Source organism: Erinaceus europaeus, chromosome 20 (assembly GCF_950295315.1).
Source record: "Erinaceus europaeus chromosome 20, mEriEur2.1, whole genome shotgun sequence".
NCBI classification, from domain to species: Eukaryota; Metazoa; Chordata; class Mammalia; order Eulipotyphla; family Erinaceidae; genus Erinaceus; species Erinaceus europaeus.
The window spans coordinates 55,506,230-55,529,333 of record NC_080181.1 but is presented as its reverse complement, the minus strand read 5'-3'; the positions used below and the strand labels follow the sequence as shown (position 1 = coordinate 55,529,333).

General features: G+C 40.8%; 1 protein-coding gene across 1 annotated transcript in view; it reads right to left on the bottom strand.

The window, feature by feature from the left end:
• Window positions 1-23,104, bottom strand: part of FANCI (FA complementation group I) — a 51,153-nt gene that overhangs the window by 12,182 nt on the left and 15,867 nt on the right. The window contains 15 exon segments of the mRNA XM_007527371.3: window positions 1,026-1,205; window positions 1,989-2,153; window positions 2,620-2,741; window positions 2,817-2,987; window positions 4,627-4,728; window positions 6,888-6,956; window positions 9,750-9,872; window positions 11,581-11,695; window positions 12,971-13,041; window positions 13,763-13,893; window positions 16,331-16,418; window positions 17,192-17,372; window positions 18,176-18,312; window positions 20,870-20,959; window positions 22,325-22,451. Of these exon segments, the coding sequence (XP_007527433.2) occupies window positions 1,026-1,205; window positions 1,989-2,153; window positions 2,620-2,741; window positions 2,817-2,987; window positions 4,627-4,728; window positions 6,888-6,956; window positions 9,750-9,872; window positions 11,581-11,695; window positions 12,971-13,041; window positions 13,763-13,893; window positions 16,331-16,418; window positions 17,192-17,372; window positions 18,176-18,312; window positions 20,870-20,959; window positions 22,325-22,451 (1,872 nt within the window).

The following is a 23,104-nucleotide window of genomic DNA, read 5'->3' as shown; positions in this document are numbered from 1 at the left end:
CACAATGCTCCCATGTAGTGCTAGGACCATTTTTCTTTTTCTTTTTTCTTTTTTTGCCTCCAGGGTTATCGCCGGGGCTCAGTGCCTACACCATGAATCCACTGCTCCTGGAGACCATTTATTCCTCTTTTGTTGCCCTTATTTTATCATTGTCGTGGGTATTATTACTGTTGGTTATTGTCGTCATTGGATAGGACAGAGAGGAATCCAAAGTGATGGGGAAGATAGAGAGAGGGAGAGAAAGACAGACACCTGCAGACCTTCTTCACCACCTGTGAAGCAACTCCCCTGCAGGTGGGGAGCCGGGGGCTCGAACCGGGATCCTTATGCTTGCACTTGGTGCCACGTGCGCTTAGCCCACTGCGCTACCGCCCGACTCCCTCTTCCTTTCTAAGTATATCTGATTTTAGAGATACCAGAGCACTGTTGAGCTCTGGTTTATGGTGGAGCAGGAAGTGGACCTGGTGTTTTGGAGCCTCAGGCGTGAAAGTCTTTTTGCATAACCATTATTCTACTTTCCTCGCCCCAGGGTCAATCAGTTTTAGCTTCAAATACTAGGTTGTCAGGGAAGTCATGACTTCCCCCCCTCATTTCTTTTAGAGGCAGAGAGAAACTCAGAGGAAATAGGGAGACAGAGGAGGAAAGAGTCACCTGCAGCACAACTTCACCGTTTGTGAAGTGTTCCCTCTGCAGGTGGGGACCATGGACTGGAAATCCGGTCCTTGCACACTGTGATACTGTACACTCTACCAGGTGCACCACCACCACCCAGCCCCTATCATGTATTTTTTCAATGCAAAATCCATCATGACTATTCTAACCCAATATTCTGAAGTTCTACTGTAGGCACATAAACATTTGAAGCTCTACTTGACGAATTACTGGTACATTGCATAACACTCTCTTAGGAGGACTAGAAAAAAGGTTCAACATTAAGGACTGGATGTTCTCACTCTCCACCCCCAATTTCCAATTGTGGAGACTCTACAGCAAGCAGAACAGGCTTCTGAGGGTGAGCGGCTTACCGAGTTATGTCACACAGGTGCTGAAAGACCTTCTCTGGGTTCTGGCCATCGGGGCCACTCACATGCCCTGCTTCCTTCAGCTGCTGCACCTTCTGCAGAGCCACACTCACAGCATAACGCAGGAATTCATTGCTGGACCGCAGAACAGATAGGCTCTCCTCATGGCTTTGGATGTTGTCCCTGGAGGAAAGGGGGGGGGGGGATTCCACCACGATACTGGATGTGGAATTGGGCTTCTAGGGCTTGTTCACAATAGCCACATCCAGCACGCTCCAAATGACGGGCTCCAAACAGCTCGCACCCGTCACTGCCCTGTTGCCCTTTTACAAATATTCCTCCTTCACAGGCGGTGAAGCAGGTCTGCAGGTGTCTATCTTTCTCTCCACGTCTTCCCCTCCTCTCTCGATTCCTCACTGTCCTATCCAACAACAATGACATCAATAACAACAAATAATAACTACAACAAGAGAACAACAAGGGCAACAAAAGGGAGTAAATATATATAAAAAATATATATACTCCTCAGTGTCACTCTGCCCTCTTCCTTCCCCAATCCTCTTCTACTCAGAAACAGTTTAAACATCACTTTTGGTTTCCCTTAGTTATTTTGTTGCTACAGCTCTTCTTTTGTTTTCAAAATCTATTTTTTCCTTGCTGTACACCTTACTGTGAAGGACCAGGTGGTGGTGTGCCTGGTTGAGCACACATCTTATTCTGTCTTCATATGTTCAGATAACATATGTAGATTCCTCACTGGGATTCCCTACTCTCTTCTCGTTTCATTATTACATCATTGATGGTTCCTTTGTAATTCCAGCTACCTCTTTAAAGTACCCACATAGGAATATCCAGATTTCATTTCAAGAAAGTCACGAACTTATTTCTTACTATAAACAAAGTAAGAATTTTGAACCTACAGGTTACTAGTGAACCAACCCATTAAACACTTCAATAGACCCATACCTGAAAAGAGCGGTGAGAAGATCAGACACAAACTTCATAGACAAGAAACTATCATTTGTTTTGCTGGCTGTTTTAATTTTGCCTCTTCCAGTTTTTTCATTAAGGATGTCAGAGAGCTTCTTATAACACATAAATAAGCTGAGAACCTCTTCAAATTTACTCTTACTGTGTAAAAGGGGAACAGGGTAAGTATTAGAGTATGTGGTTTACAGAGAGTAGTAACATTTCAATGTTGCGATATATGTCACATTTTTAGACACACTGTAAATATATTAACATCTTTCAGGAACACAACATTCTAAGGTCACACCACACCAATGGGGGCCCCCCACCCCCACAATGTAGCAGCACAAAGTCTGAACACCCAGTTACCACCAATAAAAATATCTGTTAAAATCCAAAATCTTGAGTTCAGGACACTGTGATTCTGAACCAGCGACAACCTGACAGATGGCTACAATCTTGAGCCTGTTTGGCACATACCTTGGCACTCTGCTAGAGGGAACAATATCTGGACTTAAACTAGGTGCCCAAGCAACAGTGTGTGCAGTACCTAACATACAGTTAGAAGTTGAAATACAGAAAATGGGCTATTTCTCAAGGTGCAAGTAGAATCGTAGCAGTAGCTTACCTAAAATTACTTATGGAGAAATTATATTCTATTAGAACCTCACAAATGCCCATTACAAGAGAAGCACAGATGTTATTTTTAATGCCAGTACCAGTGTTCTGAGAAAAGTCTGCTGATTTATCCTAGAAGACAAAGAATAAAGTTAATAAGCTACCAAAAACATCTATTATTCCACAGAACTGGAATTTAGCAATTACCAATTCGAAGTCCTCCAGTTCACTCTTAATGATTCTACTGGTAATAGACTCCAGCATATCATCCAAGTCTTGGTAGAATTCTTCTTCCTCTGCCTCCTCCTCCTGCTGAAGGGGCAACACTCTACTCTTATACCAGGCCAAACAGTGCTGAACACAACACAGCAGATGATCCTGTAGAAGACAATGAGATTAAGTGTTTAGGGGTAACTAATGAAGCTATTGATAATCAAGAAATTATGCTTATCTACAAGACTAAAACAAGTTATTATCAGTATCACAAACTGAGCCAACCTCAATGAACAAAATTGGGGTGGGGGGGATTGGAACAGAGCTATCATTTTCTTTTGGTTTTTCAACAAAGGAAATGGCCTCATAAGAAACTGACACCTCCAGGGCCAGGCGACCTGGCTGAGTGCACACGCACATAATCATGCACAAAGGGCCCAGGTTCATGCTCCTGCTCCCCACCTGTAGGGAGGACACTTCAGGAGCAGTGAAGCAGGTCGGCAGGTGTCTCTCTCTCTCTCCCTTTCTCTTTCCCCTTCCCTCTCACTTTCTCTCTGTCCTATCAAACAGAATAGAATTGGGGGGGGGGGGGTCACCTAAAGTGGTGATTTGTAGTATTGGCACTAAGCCCCAGTGAGAACCCTGGGACAATATATATAGGGGTAGATAGCACAATGGTTATGCAAAGAGACTATCAACATCAGATGTATCATATCTGGTAAGTGAAAACACGCCATGAAGTTATTAAATCCTCCCCAGAGCTCACTGAGCCAAAGAAGTCATTCTAAAAATAGAGACTAATGTTGAGGTAATCTTTCTGAGACTAACAGCATTCAGGCTGAAGCCATCTTAGGGCACAGGGAATCCATATACAAAGGAAGGGTATGGTAACTAAAAGTTGACTCCCTTTCCTTGCCATCGGTTCTAAGTCACTTGGGGTGGAGAAGGTCTGGTCTGTCTTATTTTTTTGCTGTTGATATGAAGCTAGATAACATGAACAGGAAGCCAACCTGTCCTACTTCATCTGAAGGTTCAGCAGTGTGCAAATTCTCGCTCTATCTGCATAAAAGACTAAAGCAGGCTGCCTGGTATACCTGTTCCTAAGTGACTTCCCTTCTCTATTCCAATATATTTAGTGCATATAAAAAATAATAAAAATAAACTTTAGGTCAGGGGTAGATAGCATAATGATTGTGCAAGTAGACTCTCATGCCTGAGAAGAAGTCCCAGGTTCAATCCCCTTGCACCCCCATAAACCAGAGCTGAGCACTGCTCTGGTTAAAAAAAAAAAAACAAAAACGAAAAAAGAGAGGTGGACGGGGGACGACACACAAATGGGAGTTGTGAATGTTCCTTGAGGAAACAGCACACGCCTTGATTTCATGAAATGCTGATACAGAATCTTACCAGTAATGCCAAGATGATGGGTGAGAAAAGGTTCAATATAAAAGAAAAGGGAGGGGTCTGATGGTGGCACACCTGGCTGAGCGCACGTGTTACAATGAGCAAGGTTCCGGGCTCAGACCCACAGTCCCACCTAAAGGGGGACTTCAAGAGTGCTGAAGCAGTGCTGCAGGTGTTTCTGGCTCTATCTATCCCTTCCTCTCAATTTCTGGCTGTCTCTAATAAATAAAGATAATGGAAAAAGCAATTAAAAAGAAAAGGGAGGTTTTAAAAGTAAAAATTCATTAGGCATACCAGGAAAAGCCCTTCACAGAGAAAGTATTCTTTCCTGAACATCAGCAGTAACAGGGCTGCTATTTTTACCTAGCAGTAAGAATAATGGTAATAAGAGGACTCTCACCAGTGGTTCCTGTAGAGAGGTCTGATCTCCTTGGGTCAAAATGCAAGCTTCTAGTTTCAGAGGAGGCAGCACATCTGGTTGAGGCTCATAATACTGCTTTAACTGTATATGGTGAGGGAAAAAAGATCAGGCTTAAATGCATCATGTTTGTTTTTTTTTTTAAACTGGGTAGATATTGTTAAAGTCTAGTGCTTTTATTTGATGAAATAATGAGTCACCATTTCTAAAAATTAGTGAAAAGCATTAATTTACAGATATGAGAAGTTTAATCTACTTCAAATAAGAGAAAAACAAAAAGAATCAGGCACAAAAACAAGACAAAATTTTGCCAAAGAGAAAAATACGAAATCAACACAAGAATACCGACATGGAAAATTAGAAACCAAAAATATAAATGACTTCAATTTCTTAAGGACAACAGAAACTAGAATATACTGCGATGATACATTCAAAGCACTGACTGGAAAATCATCAAGAATGCAGAAGGACTCTATACTCAGTGAATCTATCCTTCGAAATGAAGGAGAAAATAAAGACGTACCTAGACAGACGAAAGCTGAGAAGTCAGAGCTAGCAACCAGCCTGTGTAACAGAAATGCACAAAGAAGTCCAACAGGCTGATGGGACATTATTCAAAAGGGCAAATTTAAACCCGCAGGAACAGATGAGTACTGGTAATGGCAAAAGTTAATACGAAGGATTCTGTGTGTCCATATATCTAATTTTATCTCTTAAATTTTAATTACATATTTATTTGTAATTCCTCCTTTTAACCCAGTACTTTGTAAAAAAAATTTTGAATTTATATTTATGTTGGACACAGAGAACTAGACGCACTACTGCCTGGCCTCCCATGAGGCATGAGGCTCTTCAATCTAACTCAGCACTGGCACAATCCTCAGCCAGGTAGGTCTGAGTTCAAATACCACTTAACCAGGGACCTAGCTTCTCAGAGTCTTCAATATGACTATGAAACAAGTGTAACCTTTCACCTCCCTTCTTTCCTGCCTTTTTTTACTGCCAAAAGGGTCATCACTGAGGCTTGTCATGCCTACATGATAAATCTACCACTCCTGGTGGCCATCTTTTCCTTTTTCTTTTTTCCCTTGCTTTTTCATTAGAACAGAAAAATTGAGAGGGGAGAGGGAGATAGGAAAGACACAGACACACACACACACACACACACACACACACACACACACCCCTGTACACATGCTTCACCACTTGTGAAGCCTCCCCCCCCACAGGAAGGGAACAGGAGGTCCGAACCCACCTTTCATGGCATCCTAAGGGTGCAAATGGATGCTTCACTGCCTGACCCCCACACTTCTTATTTCTCAAGAATAAGTGGGATTTAAGCAAGATCACACACCATCAGGGCTTCATAAACTGCTTGGCCCTCAGTAAGTGCTAAACACTAGATGCTATTGTTGCTGCTAGCACACAGCAATCTGAACTCCCAATACATAAAAATTCAAATACTGGTGGCTGGGTGACAGTGCAACTGATCAAGCACACAAGTTGCCATTGGCAAGGCCCCAGGTTCGAGGCCCTGGTCCCCACCTGCAGTAGAAAAGCTTCACAAGTGATGAAGCAAGCTTCAGGTGTGTTTCTCTCTCTCCCTCTGTCTCTATCATTAACAACAACAACAATTTATTCAAATACCCTATTTTTTCACAAAAGGAATGAGGTATTCATAAGCACCACAATATGAATAAATATTGAAAATATTAGTTAAGTGTAAGTCAGAAAAGACTACCTATTCTGTGATTCCCTTTATACAGAATGCCCAGAATAAGGCAAATCTACAAAGGCAGGGCTGGGAGGATGGGAAAAAGACGAGCAAGTGAAGGGATGGCGGCTCAATCTTTTTTAAGATACACTTATTGGGCAGGGGTAGATAACGTAATGGTTATGCAAAGAGACTCTCACGCCTGAGGTTCTGAAGTCCCAGGTTTAATCCCCTGCATCACCATAAGCCAGAGCTGGGCAGTGCTCTGGTGTTTTGTTTTCTCTCTCTCTCTCTCTCTCCATCTCTGTCAAAAATAAAATATTAAAAAAAGAATTAAAAAAGATTCACTTATTGATGATTGTTATAGGACAGGTAGATAAGTGATGAGTGAAATAAAAGAGCATCGAGAACCCTGAGCATTTTCACAATGTACTAGCTGGGAATTACATTTTGAAAGGCCTGGAACATGTTAACTGCCTCTCAGTGCTTCATTATTCTCCACATACATACAAACACGTATGCACTTTACCTGGTAATGCAGAGTCTGCATGACTGAATTAGCAAGCTGAGAGTTCCTTCGAAGGACATCAAAGAACCCCTGAGGAATCAAATAAGGAATAAATAAGTTCAAGAGTTATTAGTGATTTGGATAATCATCACTTACTAGTAACACTACCCTCTTTTCTCAACTCTCTGAAAAAGATGAGAGTATACTTGCTAATGGGAGAAACAATTCAGAAAGTTCAAGTTACTGGTCTAAGAAGAAAAAAAAATCTAAAAACCCTGTCACCAGACTATAAAATGGCCATAATCAACAGGTCACTTCTGGCTGCAGAATACCGTCCTTGCACAACCAGGAATGTTCACGGTCTTCATTCTTTTTTTCTCATCCTACATTAGCAGTTTTCCTTTTCAGAACATTATTTCTTGGACTGGATGTGAGTTCAGGTTCAAGTGCAGACACCACATGGGAGGCGCTATAACATGAGGGGAAGCTCAAGTGCTGTGATCTCCCTCCTGATTTTCCCCAGGTACAGACACCACATGGGAGGCGCTATAAAATGAGGGGAAGCTCAAGTGCTCTGATCTCCCTCCTATCTGATTTTCCCCAGGTACAGACACCACATGGGAGGCGCTATAACATGAGGGGAAGCTCAAGTGCTCTGATCTCCCTCCTATCTGATTTTCCCCAGGTAGAGGCAAGAGCTTCCAAAGTGCCTCCTGGCCTAGGCACTCTAATGTGGATCTCCAATATTTCTTACTACCTTGCTCTGCCAGTCTCAGTGGAAAAGTGCTCAGAACAAAATCTAGAGAGCTTCCATTTTGAAACTTGGGACAGATTTCCCAGCTCATCTAAGAAAAAATAAGTGAAAACTGACTCCCATTTTTGTTTTCCACCAGAGTTTTCCCTGGGGCTTCAAGCCTGAATACTTCCACTATCCTTTGTGGATTTTTTTATTTTTACTTTGTGTGCGTGTGATTTACAAAATTACAAACGAGTACAATTCCACACCATTCCCACCACCACATTTTTATGTCCTCATTCTGTCCACTGGAAACTGCAGTGGTTCTCCCAAGGTCACAGATATGAGTTGGCTATTTTTTCTGTGTGTGTGTGTGTGTGTGTGTGTGTGTGTGTGTGTGTGTATTTATATCCTATTTTTTAAGAAGAATTTATTTATTTATTCATGAGAAAGACAGGAGAGAGAAAGAACCAGACATCACTCTGGTACATGTGCTGCCGAGGACTGAACTCAGGACCCTCAAAGTTGAGTCCAATAGCTTTATCCACTGAACCATCTCTCAGACCACTATCCCATTTAGTCTATGGTCCTGCCTTCTCTTCTAAGACATAGCTACACCTATTATTACTTCCGAATGTCTTCCCTTTTTGCTTCTTCTCTCTCAGGGTCCTGATGGAATTGGGGTTCAGAGCACTCTCATCATCTTCCACTAACATATGTCCACCTCTCTGGGACAATGGACCAAATTCTTTATGACCAAATTTCTTTTGGAGGGACTTTAATTTTTTAAAAAATATTTATTTATTCCCTTTTGTTGCCCTTGTTTTTTTTTAATTGTTGTAGTTATTGTTATTACTGATGTCACTGTTGTTGGACAGAACAGAGAGAAATGGAGAGAGATGAGGAAGACAGAGGGGGAAAGAAAGACACCTGCAGACCTGCTTCACCGCTTGTAAAGTGACACACCACCACCCCCACCCCCACCCCCCGCACGCGCAGGTGGGGAGCTGGGGGCTCAAACCGGGATCCTTATGCCAGTCCTTGTGCTTTGCACCACCTGTGCTTAACCTACTGTGTTACCGTCCAACTCCCGGGACTTTAATATTTTTTAAGATGGGGGTAGGAAGCGGGGATGAGGAGAGACATTACAGCACCAGGCCACCGCCCCTGAAGCTTCTCTATGTGGTGGTTGGGGGCATGAAGCCAGATCATATACTCTAATGGGCTATCCACTGATCCTGAAAAATCAACCCAAATTAAAAAAAGAAAAAGTGAGTTCTAACAAATTTAAAATATTTTATATATTGAGACTAGCATACAAACAATGTGGACTCACATAAAGGAAACTGATTTCTGGCCGGCTAGTGTGGAAAGAATAGTTTCTACTTATGTACTGTATCAAAACAAATTTATGATGGATGGAGTAGCAAACAAAGTATAGAGCATGATAAAGTATAAAACATGATGAAAATAGACAATGAAAATACTAATTACTACTCGCTGGAAGGCTATATTCTCTTCTATACACAAAACCAGCAGGTGGATCAAACAGGCTCACCAAAGCTGAGTGGCAGCCCTGCAATGTGCATGGCCTAGGCTGGAGACCCAACAGCCTAAGGTACCTACTACTGTGGTGTCTCCCTGTGTCAGGCACTCTCTGCATGAAAAGCTGACCCAATAGCAGTGACACTGTGCATGTGTGAGTCCCAAACTCAGTAACAGATAGTAGCAATAAAACTAAAACAGCCGTTTCAAAATAAAAGCATTGACAAAAACATTTCTATAGGCTTAAAAGATAATATTTAGAGACAGCACAGTAATTATGTAAAAGGTTTTCATGCCTGAGGCTCCAAGGTCCCAGGTTCAATACCTGGCACCACTATAAACCAGAGCAGAATCATTCCCAAAAACCAGAACTTGACCTTAAAAGAATGGTCAATTTACATGTTTAAAATGAGAAGATATTTTTAAGGCATTTAAACTAACCTAGATGAGTCCTTAACTAAAACAACCTTTTGGCTCTCTGTTTCTAACCATTAGATAACAGCATACCTACTATCAGAAAACAAACAACAACAAAAAAAACCCTTAAGATTATTAATGAGGGAGATGGGGAAGTGCTATATTCCTTTGTTCTGCTGACTTACCTCATAAAGCATGAGTCGAACATCAGCCTGCTGGCTTAGGCATCTCCTCAAGCTATCCATGATCTCAAGGCAGAAAGTTTCATTGGCGACAGAATTGTAACGGCTATGAACATCCACGTGAATCTAAGAGGAAAAGAGGCAGGTTTTCTTCTATTCTTACCAAAAGTGGCTTCCACTAAAGAGATAAATAAAATTAAGAGATAAATTAAGCATTTGTTGTTGGCCTAAGAATATTAAGATTTAGCTCAGCCCAATAAGTCAAAACCCAGTACTGAGGCAGACATGGCCACTCCAGGTATCAGTCTTATTCTAGTTTGGAATAAGAGAATTTAAAACAATTACAATTCTTTAATTCTTTGCCATTCTGTAAGGCTTTCCTTGAATCTAATAATCATAATAAACTTGATTTTACTTAAATAGCCTAGGCGAGATAGCATAATGGTTATGTAAAAGACTTTAGGCCTGAGGTTCTGAGCTTCCCAGCACCATTATAAGTCAAGAGCTGATCACTGCTCTGGTCTCTCTGCCTCTCTGTGTCTGTCTTCTAAATAAAGAAATATCCTAGAACACCTCTTTAAAGAACCAAATTCTTGGGGCTGTGCAGTGGCACTCCAGGTTAAGTGCACATATTACCAAGTGCAAGAACCCAGGTTCAAGTCCCCTGCTCCCCACCTGTAAGGGGTCTGCTTCACGAGTGGTGAAGCAGGTCTGAAGGTGTCTTTCTCTCCTATCTATCTCCCTGTCCTCTCTCGATTTCTACCTCATTAAAAAAAAAAAAAATTAAAAAGAAAGAGAAACAGAAAGAGAAAGAGAAGGAAAGGAAGGCAGGAAGGAAAAATAGCTACCAGGATCAATGGATTTGTGCTGGCACCGAGCCCCAGCAATAACCTGGGTGGCAAAAAAAAAGAATGAACTCCTTTGACTTCCCTGGAAGGTTGTAAGGCACACAATTTGTAGTACAGAAATGGACATGACAAAAGAAAGTTACTTGATTCATAACTATGGACCAGGAACTACTACAGGTATCTTAGTGGGGCTTTTACTTACAAACCCTTTATTACATAATTTAAATCATTAAGATGACATTACTGCTAAATGTAGTGGTTACCACTCTGAAACCTCTAAAGGCCAGCAAACTAAAGTACTGTGAAAAGTCTTGTTTTCTCAGGTTACAGACTTTAAGATATTCAAGTCCAAAGTAGATAAACTATTAAAAATGAGGTCAGAAATAGCCTCCAGATTATGGTGAAGAGTGAATGAGATACTGAGTGTAAAGCATTTATTTTAATGTCTAGCACAGTGTTGTCCAATAGCAACACAACACAACCCACAAATCCCATCAGTACACATAAATTGTTCTAGTAGCCAATTTAAGTAATGCAAAAAGAAACCTGTGACACTTTAACTCAAAAGATCCAAAATATTATCTTAGCAAGTAATCAAAATCACAATTCTCAGGGAAGATAACATAAAGGCTATGCAAAAAGATATTCGTGCCTGAAGCACCAAAGTCACAGGTTCAATCCTCCTCACCACAAGTCATAACTAAGCAGTGCTCTGGTAAAAATAATCAGATCACAACTCTTTTTACAGTTCTCTATCATGGAAATCTACAAAATCCAGTGTGTTGTCCATGTACAGCACAACTCAGTTTCTGTAAGTGTTCAGCTACAAGCATGGAGAGCCTAGTATGACCAATTGCACATCTGCAGCTTACATCACAGCTGACGATGACCATTAGCCATTCAAATTCAGGATTATTTGTATAACAGAACAGGAATAAGCCAGTGTGCACATCAACCTCACACTGGCTGGTGAGAATGAGCCTTACCTGGCTTACACCAATGGACTGGCTGCACTGAGAGGAGGATAAGCTGCCCAGAACCTTAAAATTCTTCAGGAGGAGCAAAAACCCAGCCACTGCAGATTTTCGGGCATCAAGCTGCCTAGCTCGAGAACAGACAAAGACATAAATAGTATGAACTTCACAGGGATAGGCTTCTGGGTTATGAAGTCAGTCCATTTCTCACAGTGAAGGACAAAGCAAAGTAAGTTGAATTTATACACTCAAAGAAGACATCAGCTGATCACGGCAAGGAGTAGTACAATTCAGCTGATTATTTCATTTATCTATGTAGCTTCATGATGCATTTTTCTACTGGGCCAACAAATCGATGGAGGAAATAAAAACAAAAGTGATGAAACGGGGCAGGGGAAACAGCATAATGGTTATGAAGATACTCGCATGCCTGGGCTCCGAAGTCCCAGGTTCAATGCCCCACATTATCATTAAGACATATAGCTTAGCTGAGCAATGCCCTGGTAATAAGAAAGGAAAAAAAAGAATTTCCTCTGTATCTGAAGAAACCATGTCCTTCTTTATAGGGAAGCTGCAGAATCAGATGCCTTGAAACCCTCCAGTCATAAAATAATGTTTTCATATCATTAAGGCTCAATGATTAGTCCTTAAATAAAACTTTGGCCTATAAGACATATCAGAAATCAACCAAAAATCTGTGAATTGTAGAACAGTAAGATAGTAGCATACAGCTTTTGTAGTTATTGCTCTAGAGTGAGTATACTATGCATTATAAAGTGGTGAATATAGTATAAGTGGGCATCATATCCTTAATGTAACATATGCTTTCTGCACGTTACTTGACTCATTCTTAGGAGACGGTATCATTATCAGCTTATGCAGTAAGAAATAAAGGAGGTCAGGGTGCACTGGCTGAGTCAAAAGTACAACAAACAAAAACCAAAAACAAAAAAACAGCAAGCAAACAAAATTTCACAACCCTCAACATTACTTGGCCAACAATTATTAGACCAGAATTTCAATGTTCACTGTATGAGTTTCTTGATTTCAGAATATTTAGCACTGAAAATTTTTCTTGATAAATATTCTAGGTGTATAACAGAACACTTGAGTTCATAAACTTTAATCCTAGCTCCAACACCAAATACTGTTTGATATTTTCAAAGCCACTAATTGCCTCTAAGGCATTTTTCCTGAACTGCAAAATGGGAATGAAGTAATTTGTATTTCAAAAGTGAAATACTGCATGACACAAAGCACAATGCCTTGATTGATAAAACTATTCTTCCCTGGGTCAGGACTTTGCATGGCCACTGTGTACAGGCTGGACTAGCAGGTAACAGACAGAGCTTTAAGTGACATTAAAGGCATTACTTTTAGGGTCTAATGAACTATGACATACCTGGCAAACATGGCTTTTCGAAGGACAATGATCAGAGAGTCTCTCATTGACATGCTGACTTTGAGAAGGGGCTGAAAGAAGAGAAGCAGTGTATAAACCAGACCAAATTTGTACATTAGCCCTAACTCATTTCTACGTATGATTTGACTTAAATAGGAAACTCTGGTACTGCTTTATATAAATGTTCCAGTTTATTTATTTATTTATTTAAATATTTATTTATTCCCTTTTGTTGTCCTTGGTTGTTTTATTGTTGTAGTTAAAGACAGAGAGGGGGGGAAAGAAAGATAGACACCTACAGATCTGCTTCACTGCTTGTGAAGCGACTCCTCTGCAGGTGGGGAGCTGGTGCTTGAACTGGGATCCTTACACTGGTCCTTGCACTTTGAGCCACCTGTACTTAACCCGCTGAGCTACAGCCCGACTCCCCAAAGTTTATTTATTTTATTTTAGTTCCAAAGTTTATTATACTTAGTAATGAAGCTATTAGTATACCATGAAATGCTTAAAAAAAAAAAAGCAGCCAAGGTCTTTAAAATCTGCTGTTCTCCATTTATCTAAGAACCTTGCAACTACTTCACTAACTTGGAAATGAGTCAAAGGCAAGAGAATAATGTTATGAAGAGGGATTAAACTTGGAAAACAATCTAGCTCAGTGTCCCAATACTTTTTATAAATTTTTTGTTTTAAAATCAAGGGAAAATAGGGTATTTAAACACATATATTTAGGAAGAAACCCAATAGGGTACAGTTCAATCTTGGTTTGGCAGCATCTTAGGAGTCAAGACTTACCTGCACTGCTTTCAGTAGCCCTTGCACAGTTTGAAGGGGAAGAAAAGACAAATAGTCCAGAGATTCTGTGACTTTAGAAGAACAGCTCTGAAGAACTAAGGGTGCATACATGATGATATTTGAAAGCAGGTCTGAAAAACAAAATCTGTATCAGTCACCTCTAGTAACTGAAGATATTTCAAATAAAAGAAAAATAGTATGGGAAAAGACAATTCCAACAAAGATATCACAGTAACTCAATGAAAAGATAATCTCAAAAAACTGGGCCATAATAGGGGCCAACTAGGGTGTGCTCTGCAGAGTGCACATATCACTTGTGCAAAGACCCATTTTCAAGTCCTGGATCCTGCCTGTAGGTGGGGAGGATGTTTCACAAGCAATGAAACAGTGCTGCAGGGAGTCGGGCTGTAGTGCAGCGGGTTAAGCGCAGGTGGCGCAAAGCGCAAGGACCGGCGTAAGGTTCCCGGTTCGAGCCCCCAGCTCCCCACCTGCAGGGGAGTCATTTCACAGGCGGTGAAGCAGATCTGCAGGTGTCTGTCTTTCTCTCCCCCCCTCTGTCTTCCCCTCCTCTCTCCATTTCTCTCTGTCCTATCCAACAATGATGACATCAATAACTACAACAATGGAACAAGGGCAACAAAAGGGAATCAATAAAATAAATTTAAAAAAAAAAATTAAAAAAAAAACAACAGTGCTGCAGAGGTATCTTTGTTTCTCTGTCTCCCCTATCAATTTCTGTCTCTATTTAAAAATCACACACATACACATACACATACACACACACACACACACACACACACACACACCAGGAGTAGTGGTAGATTTGTCATGCAAGCACCAAGCCCCAGTGATAACCCCCACCCCCCAAAAAAGAAAAAAAAATGTGCTGGAACAAATGAAAGAGCCATATGTAAAAAGTAAACCATTTCTTCATGTCATATACAAAATTTAACAAAAACAGATCAGAGGTACAAGCATAAAAGCTAAAACTATAAAGTTTCTAGTGGAAAATACAAGAAAAAATGTTAGCTTGGCAAAGATATTTTTAAACATGATACAAAAGGCAGAAACCATAGAAATTCATTTATCACTGATAAATTTTTAAAAGCTCAGTGGTTTAGCACATGCCCTCTATGAGCAAGGCTCTGGGTTTGATTGCTGACACCACACAACACCAGTCTGCTTTCCAAATGACACCGCTACAAAAGTTTAAAGTCAGATTGTGAATTGCAAAGCAAATATCTAACAACTTGTACAGAATATGCCTTCAAAAATTTACAACACAGCAATAAGAAAGCAAGCTCAATTTTTAAAAAGGTAAATGCAAGAATAAAACAGACATTTGAGCAACAATGATAAAGGATAAGAATGGCAAATCTAGGAGTCGGGCGGTACCACAGCAGGTTAAGCACAGGTGGCGCAAAGTGCAAGGACAGGTGTAAGGATCCCAGTTCGAGCCCCCGGCTCCCCACCTGCAGGGGAGTCGCTTCACAGGCGGTGAAGCAGGTCTGTAGGTGTCTGTCTTTCTCTCCCCCTCTGTCTTCCCCTCCTCTCTCCATTTCTCTCTGTCCTATCCAACAACGATGACATCAATAACAACAATAACTACAACAATGAAACAAGGGCAACAAAAGGGAATAAATATTTAAAATAATTAATTATAATAATTAATAATTATTAAAAATAAATAAATATTAAAATTTTAAATAGCAGATCTTCAACATCATCAGCCATTGATGAAGTGAAAATGAAATATTATCACATATTTATGAGAATATTAAAATTAGGGGGCCAGGAGTTAGTACAGCAGGTTATGCACACTTGGCGCAAAGCATAAGGACTGGTGTAAGGATCCTGGTTCGAGCCCCCAGCTCCCCACTTGCAGGGGGATCTCTTCACAGGCGGTGAAGGAGGTCTGCAGGTGTCTATCTTTCTCCCCTGTCTTCCCCTCCTCTCTCAATTTCTGTCTTATCCAACGACAGCAATAACAACAACGGCAACAAAAGGAAAAAAACAGCCTCCAGGAGCAGTGGATTTGTAATGCAGGCACCAAGTCCCAGCAATAACCCTGGAGGCAAAAAAGAATCTTAAAATTATAAGACTGACCCACACCAAGAGTTGGTGAAAATAGAGAGTAACTAGAAACAATGCTGTCAGGAATGTAATGGTAAATGGTAAATAACTCTGGAAAACAGTTGACAGTTTTAAAAGTATTAACCATACCATGTTAAGATACATCCATTTCACAATTATCTGATTTTCACAACAACAGAAGTTTATGTGCTCACATGGCCTTATCCACAACTGTTCAAACCAGTCTTATACAACGCTCATCTGAGAAATATCAAGACGTAAGATTTGATGCAAAGCAATTTTTCACCTAGTAGCTATGTTTTCTTCTTGACAGTCATAGACAATAAGTACATTTGTTTAATCAACATAATCAAATATACTGTCTTAAACAACATCACTGAAATATTTAAAAAGAAACAAACAAACATTACCAAATTTAAAGAAAAACATTCCTGACAACTTCATCTACCTGCGCTCCCCCCCCCCCCGCCATACCTAAGAAATGGCCAATGGGAGAGGAGGCTCTAGTAACAACCCTGTTCAGGACTTGCTCCAGAATTTCTTGTCTGATCATCTCATGGATCTAGAAACAGAAGGACCAATAAAAATAATTAGTGGTGACCATCAGTTTACAAATGCTTTATCAATAGAATGTTTTATCAACAGAATCTTTATAAAAAGATAGAGGAATCACTACGAAAGTTGTATGGCTTCAAATAATCTTTCTTTTTATTTGAAAGGAAATTTATTTCTGAAAGCAATTTGGGGGTTGGAATATAGCTCACCCTTGTTAAGACACTTTAACATATGCAAAGACCTAGTTCAAGTCACCACATCCCTCACTCCCACTACAGAAAGGAGATGTTTCATGAGAGGCAGAGCAGTACTGTGTTGTCTCTCTTCTCTCTAGCTCTCCTTATCTACAGGGCGGGGGTGGGGCGGTATGAGACACCTGCCAGGAGTGGTGATATCATGTAAATATGAGAGGCAGAGAGAGACAGACACCTGCAGACCTGCTTCACCACCTGTGAAGCGACTCCCCTGCAGGTGGGGAGCCAGGGGCTTGAACCGGGATCCTTATGCCGGTCCTTGCACTTTGCGCCTCGAGCGCTTAACCTGCTGCGCTACCGCCTGACTCCCGAGTTAAAAAATTTTAACTATAATAAATGAAAAATGCTGAGAAATTAATTATTTTTCATCAACCCGGGCCTGTAATGTTTCATATTAAGCCAATCTCTATTATCAGGCTCTACATATTCAGCTGTCCTTGTCCCCCCAATTCTCAAGCAAATGTAATACCCTATTTAGAAAACAATTTAACAAAATTAGGAAACTGTTGCCAAGCAAATAACCCACCTTAAATGTTTCCAAAAGGATATTTTTCCCAAGGTTACAGGCATACTGGTTTGGCATTTTAGAAAGTCCTAAGCATGTTTCACTAGGCTTGACATCACAATTCTTCTTTGGCCCATATGAATCCATTAAGATGAAGCCAAATTCTACTAAGCCCTGAGTAACATGATCCCAACTATGAACACTGCAAGAAAGCAAAGTCTGTTAAGATTAGAGAAATATTTCATTATTTTCATCACCTTTTTGAGAACATTGCCCAAACCTCACTTGGACTATCAACATACTTGTAACATAACCATTTGTACACATCTTTATGAAGTAGAATATAAATCACCTGATATGCAGTAATGGATATATACAACCGATCCCCACAGATACATCAAGCACTGGGAAAACCCAAAACTAAAGACTTAACCCACTGCCCTACCACCCAGCCCCCAGTAAATAATCTTTTTTGTCGTTGTTGTTAGATAGGACAGAGAGAAATGGAGAGAGGGGAAGACAGAGAGGGGGGAGAGAAAGACACCTGCAGGCCTGCTTCACCACCTGTGAAGCGACTCCCCTGCAGGTGGAGAGTAATCTTTTAATGTGCTTTTATTCCCCTTAAAAACCAAGAGACTTAAGGCAGTAATAAACTGAAATATCATCAACAGAAAAAGAAAAGTACCTACTTCGATTTTTCAATTTTGTATTCTTGCTTTCATAGTAGCCCCCCAAAAAAACCAATCAGATCTTGGGATTCATTCAAGGATTTTTCAATATGGGAAAAAATGAGCTGGCTAATGTGAAGAGGTTAGATATTGATAATGTCAAGTCAGCAGCTATAGTGATCCATGTGTGGACCACACTGCATGCTCCAACACTGATGGGTTACATGTGTGGACCACAATGCATGCTCCAACACTGATGGATTACATGTGTGGACCACACTGCATGCTCCAACACTGAATCCTTACCACCCTGTCAGGGTAAAGCTCACCAACTTACCTATTTTTTACCACTTCCATGATCATGTTTGAGAAACAAAATCTGTGTGGGACTAGATTCTGAAGATATCTTGAAGCTTGGAGAAGCTGAAGATCCTTAAAGCTTTTTATAACAGAAGCCTTTAAAAGGTCAAACACCTAATATAAAGTAAGAAATAGGAAAATTAAACAAAAAAGATACTACAGAATCTTAGCCCTGTAACTGTTCCTGCTTACCACCATCTAACCATATTCCTACAATAATCGTTCACTAGAAGACAGTAACACCAAACTGCTGACTTCTAGTGGGAGCTTAATGGAAGACAGGTTTTCATTATGAGAATGTAGTGTAAGTCACCAATAGGGAGATGGAGTCTTCTGACTGAGGCTCCTTGTTTGAAACCTTTGAAGTGGTACTCTGGCCTCTCTCTTTCAATGTAAAATCCATCTCTTTAAATGTAAAAATTCATCTTTTTAAAGATCAATAAAAGTGATAGAGTATATATTCAATACATCTGTAGTTACAACATACCTTTAGTTACTACTCTGTATCCTTTGGGGCAAGGACAAGTGTGAGTAGGACCCAGCCAATGGCACATCTAGTAGGATGCACATGTTACCATGCACAAGGATATGTTTTCAAGTCCACGGTCCCCACTTGTGGTGGGGGAAGCTTCATGATCAATGGAGTAATGCTAAAGATCCCTCTTTTCTCTCTCTCCTCTATTTCTGCCTCCATCAGAAGGAAAAAGAGAAAGGAAGAGAGAGGGAAAGAAAAGGGAAAGGGGCCAGGTCTCCAGAGGCTCACCTGATAAAGGATACATTTAACCACGGGTTCAAGCCCTGGTAACCATTTGCAGGGGGGGAAGCTTCAAAAGTGGTGAAACAGTGCTGCAGGTGTCTCTCCCTACCTCCCCTTTCACTCTCAATCTGTCTCTATCAAAAATAAAAATAATTTTTAAAAAAACTTAAAGGGGGGGAGAGAAAGGCTGCCAAGCAGTAGAGTCATTGTGTAGGTACTGAGCCTCAGCATTAATATTGGTGAAAGTAAGAAAGAACTGGAGGTGAAAGACAACTACTATATGATTTTACGTTTGTAAATATAGATAAAACACACCTACATTCAAAAAAAAAGTCATAGTAGTAGTTAAACTGTCTCTTAAGAAAGACTTAAACTACTATTAAATCACTAATACATTTTTTTAAAAAAAATCGACATGAAGGGGAACCTGGTTAAGTGCAAATGTTACCAGGCGAAAGGAATCAGGTTAAAGCCCCCCCCCCCGCTCCCCACTTGCAAGGAGGGGTGCTTCCTGAGTGGTAAAGGTCTACAGGTGTCTCTCTCCCTATCTCCCCCTCTCCTCTCAATTTCTCTCTGTCCTAGCAAGTAAAATAAAGGAAGGGAAAACACTGATATGACAATCAAGGAACACAGATTAAAAGTATACAGGACTTCATATTTTTATCCTTGCATATAATCTATTCTCAATAATTTTAACTTAGTGGGCGTGGGAAGACAGGCAGTGGCACACCTGGTATATATAGGGATCCAGGTTCGAACCCTCAGTTCCCCACCTGCAGTGAGGCAGGTCTGCAGTGTCTCTTTACTCTGTCCTTCTCCATATTGCCCCTTCCTCTTTCAATTTCTCTGTCCTATCCAATAAAGTAGACAAAATAAAAGGTCTGCCAGAAGTACCAGCACTGAGCCCCAGCGATAACCCTAAGGGCAATAATAATAATGATAATAATAGTGGTGGTGGTCTGGGAGGTGGTGTAGTGGATTAATGCATTAGATTCTTAACAATGAGACCCTGAGTTCAATCCTTGGCAGCACATGTACCAGAGTGATGTCTGGTTCTTTCTCTCGCTCCTCCTATGTTTCTCATCAATAAATAAATTCTTTTAAAAAATATTAATAACAATAAGTTTTATTTAACTCAAGGCAATTTCTTAGAAAACTGTTATGTTAAAACTGGTTAATACCCAGCTAAATATTCCATTCTTGGTCAGTGGATTGCATGGTGTTTCTACTCTTTCTTACCATGTACAAGGATCTAGGTTTGAGCCCCTGGCTCCCCACCTGCAAGGAGGACACTTCACAAGTGCTGAAGCAGGTCTGCCACTATCTGTCTTCTCTCTCCCTATTTCCTTTTTCCCTCTCAATTTCTCTGTACTATCAAAAAGTAGTAAAGGAGGGGGCTGAATGATGGCAGACCCAGTTAAGCACACACATTAACATGCACAAGGATGCAGGTTTGAGCCCCCAATCCCTGCTTGCAGGAAGGGAAGCTTCACGAGTGGTAAAGCAAATACTAAGGTATCTGTTTCTCTCCCTCTCTATCTCCTCTTCCTCTCTCAATTTCTCTCATGAAATATATGAGGAAAAAATAATGGTGGCAGGAAGTGGTGGATTTGTTGTGCAGAGCCCCTGCGAGAACACTGGTAGCAAATAAATAAAATAATAAAATAACAAGGGGGGAGTGGCCACTGATATCAGTGGATTCATATTGCTGGCACTGAGCCCTAACAATTAACCCTGGTGGCAATAAAAAACTTTATTAGCGATACAAGGACCAGAGTGATGAGCACCAGAGCAATGCTCTGGTTCTCTTGCTTGTCTTCTCTCTGATGAAGAGATAAATCTTTAAAAAATAAAAAAGGAGACAAGTTTTGACTCCTTTCCAATAACAGAAGGAGCTGAGTCATGAATAAGTACCTGTTCCTCAAATCTTGGTATTCTTGTTACAGAGAGCAGGAGGGCAATGCTGAAGGGACAGACACTAAAGAAATCTCCTTGTTGTCCAGCCTAGAATAAACCAGAAAAAAATATTTACATCTAAAGCTAGCATTATAACCTACTTAAAAAACAAACAGGTCCTAAGATGGGCCAGAAACCTCAATCTAAGAGCTGAAACTATGAAACTTTCAAACAGAAAATCAAATCTTTAGGCAAAGACTTCTTAGATATAAAAGTTAAAACCAAAATGTACATAAGCAAAAAATGGATAAACTGTACTTTACTAGAACTCAAAACTTACATGCTATTAAAAGAACGGAAAATTTTTGCCAAGTACATACACACAATAACAGATTAGTACCTAGAATTTATTAGGTTGTCAGAAACTTGATGATATACTTTTGTTTGTCTACGCAAAAATGTGGCATGGTTTTTATGACAACCCAATATAAAGAATTCTTATAACCCAATGAAGAAACAGTCATAAAATGGCGGCGCACATGTTACAATGTGCAAGGACCGGGGTTCAAGTCCCCGGTCTCTATGTGAAGGGGGAAAGCTTCACAAGTGATGGAAAAGGTTTGCAAGTATCTCTGTCTCCTTCCCTCTTTATCACCCCCTTCCCTCTCAATTTCTCGCTATCTCTATCAAATATAAATATGGGGTGGGTGGATGGGAGAATACAGGTCCAAAAAGGATGACAGAGGACCTAGTGGGGGTTGTATTGTTATGTGGAAAACTGAGAAATGTTATGCATGTACAAACTACGGCATTTACTGTCGAATGTAAAACATTAATTCCCCAATAAGGAAATAAAAAAAAAATTCACATGAAAAGATAGTTATCACCGATCATTCAGGACTAGCAAAATAAAGCCTCAGTGAATTACTATGCCCTATCTAAACAGACTGGGTATGAATTAGTCAGTACCTAGGGGTGGCTCAGCAGGTGGAGTAGAAGCCCAGGAGATGTCCCTGGTACTATGCATGGCCAGAATGTGACTATGGGGCCTCTCTCACTCTCATTAAAAGTACAGTTTTTTTTTTTTTTTTTCTGGCCTCCAGGGTTATTGCTGGGGCTCGGTGCCTGCCCCATGAATCCACTGCTCCTAGAGGCTGTTTTTTCCCCTTTGTTGCCATTGTTGTTGTGATTGCTATTGTTGTCATTGTTGTCAGTGTTGCTGGATAGGACAGAGAGGAATGGAGAGAGATGGGGAAGACAGAGAAGGAGAGAGGAGGGGAAGACAGAGGGGGAGAGAAAGACAGACACCAGCAGACCTACTTCACCGCTTGTGAAGAGACCCCCCTGTAGGTGGGGAGCTGGGGGCTCAAACCAGGACCTTTAAGCCGGTTTCATGTCATCAGCTAGCATAAAAGAGGCATACATTTAAATGCTTCAGAGAGACCTGGGATCACCATAAGAGTTTGCTGCTACCTTTAAGTGTTTCAGGAGTTCTTTGCCTAAATCATAGTTCAATTTGATGGCAAATACAATGTGTAGAATAACAGTGCCTTCCACATGGCGAAGTTCACCTGATGGCATGGTAACAAGATCCAAGAGCCTGAAAGATTCAACAGAAAAGTATAAGAGATACAGTCTGGGAGTTGGGCTGTAGCGCAGCGGGTTAAGCGCAGGTGGCGCAAAGCACAAGGACCGGCATAAGGATCCCGGTTCAAACCCCGGCTCCCCACCTGCCGGGGAGTCGCTTCACAGGCGGTGAAGCAGGTCTGCAGGTGTCTGTCTTTCTCTCCTCCTCTCTGTCTTCCCCTCCTCTCTCCATTTCTCTCTGTCCTATCCAACAACGACAACAACAATAATAACTACAACAATAAAACAACCAGGGCAACAAAAGGGAATAAATAAAATAAATATTTAAAAAAAAAAAGCGAGAGATACAGTCTGAGCAAGAAAACAGAGTTTAGACTGTGCAAGCTGACCGAGTCAAGCTGAAGTCCTGCCATATCAGTGGAGGCAGGCAGAACAAACTCTGAGTGGGTGAGAACAAAGCCTCATCCACTGTTGCTTTTTACAACACGCTGGAGAGAACTATCTAATCATTATTTCCACTTCTTTACCTTGTCCCAGTCAAATCCAATTCAATTAGGATTCAGCTGTTCTTCCCTCCTTCCACCTAATACCACCTGACCATTCTTGCAAGATTTACAAAATGACCTTTTGTCAAAACAAGCAACAAACTCCCATCTAATTCATGTC